Genomic DNA, 14,638 nt, shown 5'->3' with positions numbered 1-14,638 from the left:
TTTTGATTCAATTTTGTACTATTGTGGGCACATAAGAGTTTGGAAGCAGTTTTGTTGGTCTTATAAGTTTGCAGATCATCTCAGTGATTGCTGTAACATCCCACTCTGCAGACCTCTCTCCTATTTTGTTCCCTGTGGGGCTGTATTTGACAGGCTCTGAGCTACAAGGGCTGTGTGGGAAACAGTCAGGTTTACTCATAACTTAATTGGCCTCCTTTTGAACCTGCCTGCTGCTCGTTTTTGGTCACCAGGTGTTGCCTTTCAGAGCTGGGAGCTTGCTGCTGCATTATGTATTTTACAGAGGGAAGTCTTGAGACCCAAGTTTTTCCTCCTTTCTATGGATCTGATCATTTTCTTTGCAAACTTCCAGTGCTAAACATTAGTCCTTTGGTAGCTTTCTCATAACTGCTCTGGCACATTTCCACCCCCTCAACAGTTACAGCAACTTGGCGGCTGTTGTAAGGGTGACGGGTAGCAAGCAATGGGGAAAATCCTTCATTTGCCTCTCACAGATGGAGAGACGCTCCAGCCTTGTACCCACTCTTCCCTCTCAGTTACTCCCAGACACGGCCTTATTAAAAGGCTAGTTTCTGGGGACTCATCTACGAAGCATCTAATACCACATAAGCTGGGGCCACTTTACCACTAGGTTAGATTTTAAAGGACTTTTTTTTTTTTTAATATGTTTTTTCTCCTGACCTCTCAGTGCATGGAGTTATCTTGGTATATTGGGCCCTTATTTTGTTTGGAAACATCGAGGGTTTTTTTTACTTCCACTTTCTGTGCTATAATGAGGAAATACCCAAGCAATCATATTTTAGAAAGTCTTTAGAACAGTAGAAGTGAGTATTCAGTTACTGCTTGGATGACCGCTACTGTGTCAGGTAACCCAGAGAAGCTAGATCCAAATATGCCATGTATCCGAAAAGAAAAGGTAGTTAAGTGTGGGGGAAGTTGTGATATAGGCAGTCATGTGTGTGACTTTTCTGATGAGTCATAACAGTTGTTTAGTCTTGTGAAATATTTTAAAAATTATTTTTCTGAAGTAGGGTTATCTTAGCTTCATTACCAACTGATTAGTTATGCAAGGCAATGAAACTAATGAAAAAATATGGCTGAAAATGTACAGTAACTGGCATAACTGCAATATTTTAGGCAGACTTTTATTAAGCATATACCAGCTGTCCTTCAATGGAAGATGTGACTGATTATGGCTAGAGCTGGTTCCGGTTCAATTAAATAGCAAAATGTGCACTGACAGCAGGATTAGCTCTGTGTGAACTGCATTTTCAGTTGTTCCCCATTTTAGTGGTTTGGAAGCTGGATCTTGCAGCATGCTGAGGGAGGTGGTCTTGGACTTGGGGAATTCCCAGCCATCTGTGGGCAAGTTCTGTTAATCCTCCTCATCTTTGAAGTGTGTCAGCAGTTCCATGGGCAGATGTGGTTATAATGTGAAAGTAACGGAAATGTAGTAGCAGAGACTTTGGTGTGTCTGGTAAGCTACTGGGATAGTTAGTCCAAACTGAAATCACTGCTACTGCATCTTCACAGCTAATACAACCTTTCGTAACTGCCAGTCTTTGTGTTATACTACACCTCTATGAGAATATTTGCTCTTACTTCTTGACTGAAGTGTAGATGTAGCTGTCAGGTGGCCTTACTGAGTTTATATGAATGACGGAATTGCTCTAAGTGATGCCAGTGCTGATCGCCCACCCAGAAGACAAAACTCTGTCAGCTTTGACTGTGGCTCTTCCCACTCTCTATGTACCCTCTCCACCAAGACGTGAACAAGTAGGGTTGCATAAATTTAGAGATTACCTTGTGTGGGAAGAACTCTACTGCATCCAAGACTGAACGACCTTGTGGGTTTATCTTGAATTCAAAAGCTGAATTCTCGTTGGCTTCACTATGAATTTAATCATTCTTTGGAAGTTTTGTGTCTAGACCAGAAAGGGTAAGAGTTTTATCAAAGGAATCGGGAACGAAATCCTCAAAAGCTGAGTCTGATGCAACTTTAATGAATTCGCATCCATATGTAAGGAAGAAGTCCTGGAGACCTGTCAAACTATTACCCACTTCTGGTCTACAGCATACTGTGGCCGACTGTGCCCAAGGGTAGCTAAGGAAGAGGAGAAAGAGCTGGTGTCAATTTTAATTTTGCAGAGCAAAACCTTGGGAATACACTGCTCTGTCTTCTATAATCTCCGTATAGTATAATTCTGCAGGCAGAAATATGGGCATGTGGGTATGCGAGCGCTCTGCCTGCAGTGTTTGGGGCGTGCTGGGGCATTATTTGGAGCTAGAAATCAACTGGGTAGGGGATGGGAGGAACTCAAAAGAGCAGACTTGCAACTTGCCCAAAGCAGCCGTGTATAAGAACAGGATTCCCTCTTCACTTTGCTTTTATTTTCTCCATCACTGGTGGAGGGTGTGTAGGAAAAAAGTGCTGTGAAATTGCCTCTGTCCCTTCCTTCCCAACCACTTATGCAGGTTTAAAGCAAGAAGAAAAAGAAGAAAGGAAAAGAACATAGGATATCTTGTTGCTTCTGTGGGAGCTGGCAGAGCTGGCCAGCACCGAGGGCAGGTTACTGATGTGGACTTGGAGCCACATCAGTAGGAGATGTAGGAGTAGGAGAACGAGACACAACAGTTCTTCCTCAGATGTGTGCCTACAGCAGAGTAGCTGCGTACGTCTCCTTTCCTCTGGTTACTTCCATGGCAGCCACAGGCTTGTATTCAAAGATATCTTCCCCTGCTCATCCTTTTTTCTTTTTAAATAAGATGCTCAATGATGTGCTGTCTTACTAATTAAGTTGTTATAGTCCTGGTGTACTGGCAGTGATTTTGAAGTCCTGATTCCACTTTGCAGGATGCAAGCCTGATGGTTTTGTGATTATTGAATTGTCTGGTCATAACTTCTTAAAATGGGCTGTAAGTAATGTCTGTGTGAAGCATGGCATGCAGGAATGTATTGCAGTAATATATCTCAAAGGCATCTTGTCATTATTTTGGTTCCATTGCTGAATTTTTTTTTTTCATTACTTGGATCAAATAGGATTTCTATGTGTAGTCTGAGCATGATGACACTGTCTTTTTCTACTGTTTATTTTAGCTGTGTTGGTAAAGAACAGGCAACCTTCTTTTTACCTCTGCAATAAGTGGGCCAAATTCACCTGCGCTGAATTTACACGAGGGTGAATTGGGCTCTGCTTTTTCACTGGAAATGTGCTGATCAATGCAGAAAACACTTTTGTTTGTTTGTGTTCCAAAAGAAAGCATGGCTTGTGCAGCATTTCATATAGCAAAAATCATATGTAGCCACTTGTCTTCGTGTGTGTGTGTGTGCTTAAAATTGCTGTGAACAACATAAGCAAATCAGGACCTAGTGCCAACCAATCTATGTGGATTGATTTATTTATTTAAAAAAAAAAAAAAAGTTTATTTTTTCCTCCCTCCCAGGTATGACTTGAATTCTCCATATGCATGTCTCAAGCACTTTTTAGGTCAAAGACATTTTCATATATTGTTTTTCCCTGTCTATATAGGTGAAGAATTGCAAGGGCATGGGAATTCGCTTGCAGGGAGTCAGCTAGGAATTCCTCTTGTAGAGACAAGGTCTCTCGGTGCATGTACCTTCTAGCTGTGCTGGATTCCAAACACCATTTAGGGAGTAACAGCAGAGGGGATGGAGTGTGTCTGCCTCTCTCTGAATTTCCAGTGATTTGTGTTCTTTTCTAGACTGTAGTGATACAGTCTAAATCGCAGAACTCCTGAGCCTGTCATGACATTGGCCAGAAGATGGTCCACAGAGCTGGGGAGTCACTGGGCTAAAGAAGGCTTGTCACAGGCAAATTTTTAAGGCTTTTGTGAAATGGAAGACACAGTGATGGGAGAAGGCTGGCTGACAGCAAGGAAGATAGAGTCTTGCTGTCTGACTACAAATTATTTTCTAAGCTTTCTCTGCCTTTTGGCTGGCAGTATATATGGGATAAAGAGTAGTTAATGTAACTTTTAAATGAACTGGCCTGCTCTTGGAATTCATAAGTTCATATCTACTTCATGATCTTGAATTTCTGTTGAACCGGGTAACGTGCTTACTGCGAATGCGAGGATTCATTAGTGTGAAATCTTGAACCCAAGTAATTGCAGAGGCACGGGCGAACAGACCTGGTGCGTGAATTGTCTGCAGATAAATTCACTGAGTGCCATTCCTGGAGCATGCATTTGAGTCATTTGCTAAAAATGTAACATTACTTCATTTTATTGGATAATTACATAGGTCTAAATTGCACTTTATTTCTGACTTCTAGGTTGTTGTGGGAGATAAAGTTGTTCTCATGCCAGTCAATGCAGGGCAGCCTCTGCATGCCAGCAACATTGAGCTTCTAGATAACCCTGGCTGCAAAGAGGTGAGTTCAGTGGAGGGAGGAGGGATAACTGCTGATCTGAGGTGTATTATATGTTGTTCTTTACTGGTATCCAGAACCCACCATGAGCCCACTGCGGGCTGGATGCCAGTGTTAAACATTGGTTCCAGCTTAGCCTCAAGAAAACAAGATGAAATATACTTATTCTTGGCACAGTTCTGCCTGGCAGTGAAAGCTTCACGAGGTTTGCTTGAGTATCTGAAGGTCTCACTGATGTAAGAGTAAGTCCTCTTCCAACAGCTCTTTAGGTTGTCTTTGGTAGGCTGTCAACAGACAGAATAGCGTTTTGCCCATTCAGTCTTCTCCAACATCAGCATAATTATTGTTAACACTTGAGAGCTTCAGGAACCATGTTAGCTACATATTTGTACAGTTCCTAAGCCGTGTCCCCTGCCACCCTAGATGTGGTGTGGTCTTTTAGAAGAATAGAGTATCTTGAAAAGAAAATAACTACTATAATTGTGTTTTGTTTTGTTTTTTCCCAAAGGTAAATGCTGTCAACTGTAACACAAGCTGGAAAATAACTTTGTTCATGAAATTCAGTAGTTATCGAGATGATGTACTGAAAGGAGTAAGTATGGTTTTTAATTGTTTTTTTGAATCTGAAAAATGATGTCATATTTGAATGTAGAGAAAAGCTATGTGGTGAAAAAAAGAAGAAATGAGGACTTCATGGAGCTGTTGAGGGTCCCTCACTACTGTCCTTCAACAGCCAGAATATTTTTCCTTTGTGTTATTATTTTACTAAGTGAAATTGTCTGGATGTGCTAGCTTCCAGCCTCTTTCCCCTCCTGGAGACAGCTGAGGATCCATAAGAAAAGATGAAGTTCAAGCCCAGAATGATGAGGGGTCTGTACAGAATAGCTGTGATGCTTCAGTTTATGCCAAGATGCTAAAAGCAGCTATAACAAGCTTACAGAAGGGAGTGAGGCATGAAAGATGACAATAGCTGTAATAAGGCAATGTAGCTTTAAACACTGAGGTATCGCACAGCTTCATGCCTCCAGATCACTCCCTGAGATCATTTACATTTTCATTTTAAAGAAATAAATTTCATTTGTCCTCACTTGCATCTTAGTAAGTCATTATCAACTGGCTACTTTTCAGTAGGTATAAAGATACCAGCAGTTTTTGAGGAAGAATTTGAAAGGGAAAATGGTTTATCTGTGTAGACCCATTTGGGGATAGTGTTTCAAGCCTTGGGAAGAGGCAGAAGGAAGCAAAAATGATGCCAGCAGAAGAAATAGAGAGGGGGCATTGGTTTTGGTTGCAGAGTAGAAGAGATGAGATAATATGATGTTAGAAAAATATATTCACTTTCTCTAAATATTAAGAGATATTAGAAATAAAAAATCTGTTTAGTAAAGTTAGCTAGAATTAAAGATCGCCTTTGGGTTCTTGCCCACTATTCATTGCAGTGTTCTGAAACAAATTCCCTTTTCACAAAAGTGCATGGGTCTCCTGCAGGACTGAATCATCTCAGTTAATTTCCAGACTTCGTGCCGAGATTGTATGCTCTATGCTTGGTATCTGCTCCAGCAATAAGAAACTAATAAATGTTTTCTTCACATCAGCTATCATGACACCACTGGAGTTAGTACAGATATAGAGGATGAGTCTAGCAGCTTTGCCTACCGCTTAATAATGCTTATTTTTCATATTACTTTAGGGAGATGTTGTTAGGCTGTTTCACGCAGAGCAAGAGAAGTTTCTGACCTGTGACGAATATGAGAAGAAACAACATATTTTCCTTCGTACTACATTACGTCAGTCAGCCACCTCTGCAACAAGTTCTAAAGCACTGTGGGAAATAGAGGTATTTTTTTCTTTTTATAAATATTTTAGGACCTGAAGGCCAGGGTTCAGTAAAAATACTTTACCACCACATGAATCATTCATAGCCTCTTGATATCATCACACACCTCCCCGTAACTATTATTATTTTATGAAGCGGTTTGTGTAGGATGAGCACTGAAGAGATGTTTTATTGCTCTGTGTGTGTGGAGAGAGGATGTTTTCTTACTATATTTACCTGCACTAAAATGATGAAGAGTCAAATTCAGACTTGACGTAAATGGTGCGATTTTATCAAAGCGAATCGAATGACACTCATGTATCCTGAGTTCTGAGTGTTTATATTTGACTTCATGTGCAATATAGAAAATTGAAATTCACGACTGACAAGAAATCTCACAAATGTGATCGAGTCCATTCTGCAACAGGGCACATCAGCATCTGTTTGAAGTTAGGCTGAATAAAGGTGTTGTTGCTGAATGGGGGTGATTTTGAGAAGATGACTAGCAGATATATTTTTGTTTCACTGAGGAACATTGGTAACTGGTATGTCTCAAACCCTTGCTATTACAGTAATGTAACTCCTATACCCAAAATTTCTTACGCGCTGAACAAACTGTTCATTTAAAACAGAGCTCCTCACTGAGGCAAATGGTTGATTTTTGTCTGAGTAAGGACTGTATGGCATAGAGTATATTGCACTTGTAGTTATTTGAGATTACTCCTTAAGAGAGGCAGGCACTGCTCAGTTTGAAGGTAGCAAATGACCTACAGCTCAGTCAAAGGTTCAGAAATAACCCAGAAATAACCTGGGATGTTTCAAAGGATATGGGGATATTTTATCACTTGAATGAAAAATTATCAGAAGCCCCTAGTGTTGTCAAAAATAGAGCTGGTATAAGTGGTGAAACAATGTAAGAGGATTTGAGTTTTGCTTTTATGTAGTGCCTATGTAAGTGTAAAGCAGATCCCCTTACTTTCTTGAGGTCCAGATTCGTGCCGTGTCATTTTAAAACAAAATTTGGCTCATCATGTTTGCAGGGAGTAGATTAATGAAAACATGGAAAGTAATAGGAGTATTTCCTGGCACCTGGCAAAAAATAAATGTTGTAGTTATCTATGGTGGGCTTAGGGTGAGCACAGAATTCCTTTCTGTGGTAGACTATTTGTAAGAACGTTATTTACATATTTTTATTTGGAATGATCTGTAAGAAATATCTGTGATCTAAGTATGATCTTGAGAAGCATGATTAAAATCTTTACTACTTCTTTTAGGTTGTCCATCATGACCCTTGCCGAGGAGGGGCAGGACAATGGAATAGCTTGTTTAGATTTAAGCATTTGGCAACTGGAAACTACTTAGCTGCGGAGGTAAGAATGTCAATTAAACAAGTGGTTGTGTGTTGCCTAACCAAGTACTATACATGTCCTGCTAATTCAGAAATGCCATAGTAGGTAGGTCCACGATATAGGTCTCTGAAAAGATCCCACATCAGGTCTGACTGGGGAAAACTGGATGTGCACTGCTTTGTCATGCTGTATTGCCGTATCCAAGGGTTGCAAGGAAAATTTTCTGAACGACAGGACACTAGCAGATGAGTTCAAGACAACGCATAACCTTAATTTCAACTGTGCTGTTGAATCTTGAATTTGCTGTTTGTTGTCATGGCAGCCAGGACGAACACTACTGTTAAATACCCACCATATTTACACTGAAAATCCTTGGATTCATTTATCTCTCTGCTCTTGTTTGCACTTGATTTTTGGAGTAGTGTTGTGATCAGTCAAATATCCTTCTTGGGTGGCTCAGGCAGCCATATACAGATAAAAGCTTTTAGAGTGGAACTGAATGCAAGGTAATCACTGAGTTTGATCAGAAAAGTCTGTGTGGAGGCATGAGAACAGATACTCTAAACTGCTCTAATTCAGGAGTTGTCATTCCTTTTTTTTTCCCCCCCCTGCAGTCTCTAGACTTCTAGAAAAAATGCCTGGAGAGGAGAAGGCTCTGGGGAGATCTTACTGCGGCCTTCTAGTACCTAAAGGGGGCCTACAGGAGAGCTGGGGAAGGACTTTTTACTAGGGCATGTAGTGATAGGACAAGGGAGAATGGCTTTAAACTAGAAGAGGGCAGGGTTAGATTAAACATTAGGAAGAAGTTTTTCACTTTGAGGGTGGTGAGGCACTGGCACAGGTTGCCCAGAGAAGTTGTTGAGGCCCCATCCCTGGAGGTGTTCAAGGCCAGGCTGGATGTGGCCTTGGGCAAGCTGGTCTAGTGGGAGGTGTCCCTGCCTACGGCAGGGGGATTGAAACTCTATGATCTTCAAGGTCCTTTCCAACCTAAACCATTCTATGATTCTATGTTTCTATGGTGCTGATTTCAGTGTGTTGATATCTGCCAGCCAGCCTGTGGTCCAAGGAATCTCTGTGTTCCATAGAAACTTGGGGAAAGACAAACTGGTCATGGCCATTGGTGTCATGACATTGCATTGTGATTATAGCAGGTTACAGTGTTCTGCTGTTGCACTCTTGTCTTTTGCCTAGAAAAAAAATTAAATAAAGAAAAATCTGAGGAAATCCTGTCCCTTTTGGTGGAACATAAGGTCCAGGAGAAGGATGATTTTGCAACTTATCTGGGTATTATCTGGTACTTTATGTTAAGGCAAAATAGTGTTGTGACTCCCCAAAGGACTGGCTTAATATCTTTTAAGATCCATAATTGTCCTTAGAAGTAAAATAGGGCTCTTAACAAGCTGGAAGAGAGCAGGTAATACCAAGTTTATGAAATGGGAGAAACTTGGATTTTTCCCTGGTTGCAAGAAGCTGTGAACTTTTAAAGTCATATCTACTGCATATTAGAACTGATCTGTGTCCAAGTTATATCAATGGAATGAAATTCCCACTGATTTAGTTAAGTCTGTGCAGGATTGCCTCTTTGACTTATGCTTGCAAGCATGAGTGCGAAAATTTACAACCACAAAGTGCGAGTTATAAATCGCTATATGTTAGGGAATCTCTAAAAAAAGGCTCGCTCTAACTGGATTGAGTTACGTTTACAGCAGTGCAACTTCTGTATGCAGGTAAGTCCTTAGTATTCCCAGGGTGCTGCTTTTAATATCCAGCTCCTGTTTCAGCCTGCGCTTGTTTCAGAGTAAGAGCAAACAGGAGCTATCAAAACTTTACTTATTTCTAATCATGTCAAAATCGGTGTCAAAGCGTAAACAGTAGACCACCAGGACAGATACTGATATTATTTTCCATCTAAGACTGAATGTAATTTGGAACTTTTCATTGGTTTTAGCAGTAGCTGACAGCGTAAGTCAGAAACCTGATAAGCCTGAGTGGTGAAGAGCATCATCCCTTTAAAGGCAGTGGGCCAACATGCCTTAACTGCTCTACTCTATGCTGCTGCCTCTATACTGCAGCAATACTGGCCTGGCTGAAGCCAGCTGGCTTTATTGTGTAGTTAATATTGGCTAATAAGAACCTAAGAGACGGCTCTGTTTTCCTCTCTGCTTACCGTGAGAGGTGCTCCTAGTAGAAAGGTTTTATTTGGACTAGCTAGGCTGATGGAGAGCCAGGAGAGGCATCAAGCACTCTGACTGATGGGCTTCCTTCTCCCACCATACCTCATCTGCTCAGGGATTTTCAGGAGAAAAATCTTCAGGTGAAGAGGGTGTCACACTACACTGAATGTGGAACCTGAGCTTGGGTCCTTTCTGCCTCTGGAGAGGAAATCCCCATCAGGAAGACTCATAATATGGAGAGTACAATTGGCACAGTAGCGTGAGAGCTGGAAGAACGTTTGGGTTGAACAGAGGTGATGTGCTGTAACTGGAGAGCAGCATTAGCTACTGTATCTATGAAGTGTAAAATACCTGCTGGTGGAGATATTGAAGCTACTGCTGTAATAAAACTATTTTACACAGTTCACATGTCAGGCACAACACACCAGCCAGACGTACACGTCAAAGATTTATGAACCAGCAGGCAGACACCTAAAGTGCGTGAGCTAACTTTAAATCAATTGCGCAAAGCTTACTGAACACTTATCTGTGCTCTTGCAGCACGCGAAGATTACTCATGGTGTAGATTATCAACGCGTCACACATTGCCATGATGTGATTTTGTTTAAGTTTCCATGATAAAGATATCTACAGTGGAATAATAAGTACAAACACATAAACAAAATTCACAAATCTTTTAAGCATTCTGTTGTTGGCTAATGGTACAATTTCTGTCACAGTTTGAGCTATTGTAAATCATGATTAATCACTTTTTATAACCGTCTTTTCCTTACTTCATCCTTCCGTAAATCAGCTTGATGTGTACCACGGAGACTTCTGCAGTGGAATCTTGCATGGGTCAAGTCTCAGACAATGAGCAGGAGTGTCCTTCACCTGGGTGACTCCTTTTGCTCCTCCGCAATTAGGCTTGTACCTTGTGTGAGCAAGTGCTGTGCCTTCTCTTTTTCTCTGAGGCTTCCTGTGCCAGATGTAGCTGGTCAGCCTGATTTGTGACTCGGTGGGTCTGAGCCACCTAGTGAAGGGATGCCACTGCCACTTGCCCCAGAGAATTCAGGAATTTAAAATGAATAAACTTGAAGGTGTTTCAATACTACAGTAAGTTAAGTTTAAAAAAAAAAATAAATGAGGCAATAGTTGTTCAGTAAACAAAACACAAATTCTTATAAACTTGAGAGAATGAAGTCAGGATGTCTGAATCCTAAGTTCCACGTTCTTAAGAATCATAGTTGTCCAGCTTTTATTGCCTTTGAAAGACTAAGGTCCTCTGATACCTCTGACTTTTGACACAGTCTCAAGTACTACCATTTCCTTTAATCCTCTTTCCACTTGGGATTACTTTGGCTAATTTTCATTAATATACTTTGAAGTTCCTTAAGACCTACTAATACCAGAAAGTAACCTAGACCCTAGTAACAGACTATGGGCTGAAGGTGAGCCACCCTGAAAGACCCACTGTTAAAGGAGACCCAGTGGAAGACATCTGCTAATTGCACATAGCTGCATTGTTGTTCCCGTGCTGCTTTGCACATCCTGGGGACACGGTCTGACACATCAGATGCATGTACGCTCTCACACAATTACTTAAGGCACGGGAGGGATGTGCTGATGAAAGGTGATAAGACTTGGGACATTGGCGATCTGGATAGGTGGTACATGTCTGGCATTTGGAAGCCTGAAGCCACTGGCTCAAACATTCCACAAAACATTGAAATCATAAAAAAAGTAGAACCAAATATTCAGCTGAAAAATTGGAAAGAGAAATTCTCTCCTCTAGAGACAGCAGGAGTTCTGCTGTTAGTGTCAGAAGGGCTTGATTTCACCCAAAAGAGCTGAGCCAGATCCTTAGCAGAAGATTTAGACACTAAGCCACCAGCTAAGATCCAGGCTGCTGAGTTTTATTCTCATCTTCACAGAGTCAGCGGTCTTTCAGAAAAAGTTCTGTGGAAGGTTCTTTTTTTAGCCCTGGTTACAGAAAAATGACCCAAGTTATTTTGAAGTTTTATATTTATGAAGAGAGGCTGTAAGGTTAGGTGAAAATTGAATGCTTCAAAGTAACAAAGACTTTTGCAAAATTTTTGAAAAGTCTTTTCAGTGTGTGTACCACATGTAGAGCGCACCCAAATCCATCTGTCTGTGTATGGGAGCAAGCTGCAATTTACTTGAACAGCCTTTCAAATGGTGCAGGTTGGGCTCACACAGCTGTGCCTTTCTCATGAACACGCCTAACCTTTTCAATATTGTAATCACTAGGATAAAAGTCTCTTTGAACTGAGTATCAGCTTATCAGTTGTGCTGAACCAAAACATGCAGCTTTCATATTGTTCTCCATCTGCATAGCAGCCCCAGTTCTGTGATTTCTAGACTGGATAATCTGTGCCGAAACTATTAAGACTTGCTGTATGAGGATGTTAAACAGAAATATGTGTGCCCATGCATACATATATGCACACACAAGAAATGCAGGGTAAGTCTGTCATTTCATATTAAACTTCCCAGGTGAGATGGATATCACTAAAATAATCACAAAATATATTTGCAGATATCGTCACATGCTTGTCTCAGATATTGCAGTAGACTAACTACAGTACATGGCTTGTGAAACATTGTGAACATGTACATAATCACAGTGCAGAGTTTGTAAGGAAAAAAAAAAAATCAGTGATAATTCCATTTTACTTAGTTGAATAGACTAAACCAGAGTAACTAGGTACCTTGGCCAAGATATGGCAGTCAGTCTGGTGAGGTAATCGTCTTTAACACTGAATTAGCTATACTATAATAAATGAATTAAGATAATGCAGGTAAGATGGCAGTCTTAATATTTACCTTCTGTGATTCTATAAAGTTGTGGCCATAAAGAAGGGTTCAAATTATTACTGTGTCTTCCAATGTAGTGCACAGAGTACTAGTGTTGCTCCAAAAGGTAATCTGTGCCCTGAGGTTCTTCTAGACGAAAGAGAAGGGTGAGAACAGGCTTGCCAATGCAATAGGATGAAGCAATGAGATCAGAGGTAATGGCAGAACCAAACATACTTTTTCTGACTTGTCATGTGCTTCATTCATTAAACCAAATTGTTGCACATATTAAGGCCCTCATTCAGTAAAGCTCTCAGGAGTAGCTTTGTCTTTGAAGTCAGTGGAACATGAGCATCTATGTGCTTAGAGGCCCAAGGGTGTCTCAGACACTGACCTGATGGGTTTGGACTTCTAATGTTTTCACTTGTGCAGCCACCCCCTGGACTACTTTGACCATTGTAGGACTGAAGCCCCTGCAACAGCCACTTTTAACTTCTGCATTTGAATATACTTCATAAATGGCTTGTACGGGATAACTGGGATGGCAAGCTCTTTAGCATGTATTCGGGTGATGGACAGGTCACAGAGATAAAGCTGTCCACTAACTAGCTGCTTTGGGCAGAAGAAGCAATCTGATGCGCATCCCCGATGTGTGTCCCACTGGAAGACTCCTCTGGCTTATAGGGTTTGCTTTCTTCTTTCTGCAAGAGTAAAAGTGGAGGGTTTAAGCTGTAAAATGGATCAACCCTGATCATAGTTTTGTTCTAAACTCTTCTTAAAATCCCACATGAAACATACTTCCAGATTCAGGGTTATTTCAGCACTAGATGCTCAGCGGAGTTTCTTCTGAAAGTAGGAATGATTGAAGCCAGTGGCCCTGAGCAGCACAGTGTTACACGCGCATAACAATTATCCAAATATTCTAAACCGAACAGGAAGTCCAGTCCAACTCACCAAGGCTGTACTACAGCGGTAAGAGCGCTTCAGTGGCAATGCAGGCTTGCAGAAATGTCGTGTTTTCTGCAGGTACTCGATTGTGGTCCCATGACGCAATGTGTCGTCGCTGGGGTGGTGCTGGCACAGGCTCCAGGGTGTGGAGAAGAGGGAGTAGCCTGCGCTGTGAACAGGCTCACTGGGCTAAAGCATGGGGCACAAGTGGTTGGGGTGGGTTAACAGGAACTGCTGAAGCCAGTGTCAAAGGTCCTGCCATTGTGGGATTGGCAGCTGAATTTCACCTTGTGGTGGTGTAAACCACTTGCTGAGAGCCCTTGAATCAATGGCCAATAAAAGTTACTGATATTTCTCTCGTCTTTCCCAAATAATTTCTTCCCTGTATTATCTCACTCTACTTTTCTGTCAAAGTTGCCCAAGTTTCTTTTCAGGGAAGCTGATGTACGTTATGCACTTTAAATTGAGAACTGCTGTTAATGTTGGTTTCTGGTTTTTTTTTCAAATTGATTTCTGTTATGTTTCACTATTAAAAATATTAGCCTGCTATGTGATATATACCATTATAATATGAATTTATCCGTGTGAACAGACCCATACTCTTCATAATAAATTTAATCCTGTTGTAGTAATCACTTGATTTGGATTATGGTGAAGGTAGCTGAGTGCATGTTCAAGTTAATATTGATAGAAAATAATCCTCTCCTGCTTTCTGAATAGGACATAGTAAAGAAGTGGAACTCGCTGCCACAAGAATAGGAAACAAAAAGTTTAATGAGATTTTTAAGAAAGATTACATATTTGTGTGAGTAATAGCATCCTCAGCATTAGCTAAGATTAAAAAAATGTAAAAGGGAAATCAGTTCTTAAACTTGAGGTTATAAACCAGGATTACCCCTTGGAGCCCTGGAGAAACTTTTCCTGTAGTTTTATGGACTTACTTTTCTTTCACCTTAAACTGCTGTGGAAAATGGGAGTACTGCGTAGGACGTTTTATTAAGGCAACTGAGATTGAATATTTGTAGGCCATAATTTAGGCCTCTTGATGAGTGTTTTTTTTGTAAATTGGACTACTGACAGAGATCTTTTGTGTTCAGGAAGCAAAAAGGGAGCACTGTTTGCCAGTGGGATTTTTGGGGATGACAT

General features: G+C 40.9%; 1 protein-coding gene across 2 annotated transcripts in view; it reads left to right on the top strand.

Moving 5' to 3' along the window:
• The window catches only part of ITPR2 (inositol 1,4,5-trisphosphate receptor type 2), a gene marked incomplete at its 5' end in the record, with an annotated part of 265,207 nt that overhangs the window by 47,770 nt on the left and 202,799 nt on the right, over positions 1–14,638 (top strand). For both annotated transcript variants that reach the window (XM_082485241.1, XM_082485240.1), the window contains 4 exons: positions 4,314–4,412; positions 4,918–5,001; positions 6,100–6,246; positions 7,500–7,595. In XM_082485241.1, the coding sequence (XP_082341367.1) occupies positions 4,314–4,412; positions 4,918–5,001; positions 6,100–6,246; positions 7,500–7,595 (426 nt within the window). The remainder of the gene's footprint in view (positions 1–4,313; positions 4,413–4,917; positions 5,002–6,099; positions 6,247–7,499; positions 7,596–14,638) is intronic.

The sequence above is a fragment of the Vanellus vanellus genome, assembly GCF_965231255.1.
Source record: "Vanellus vanellus genome assembly, chromosome: 1".
Classification (NCBI taxonomy): domain Eukaryota; kingdom Metazoa; phylum Chordata; class Aves; order Charadriiformes; family Charadriidae; genus Vanellus; species Vanellus vanellus.
This window is presented reverse-complemented; position numbering and strand designations above follow the sequence as displayed.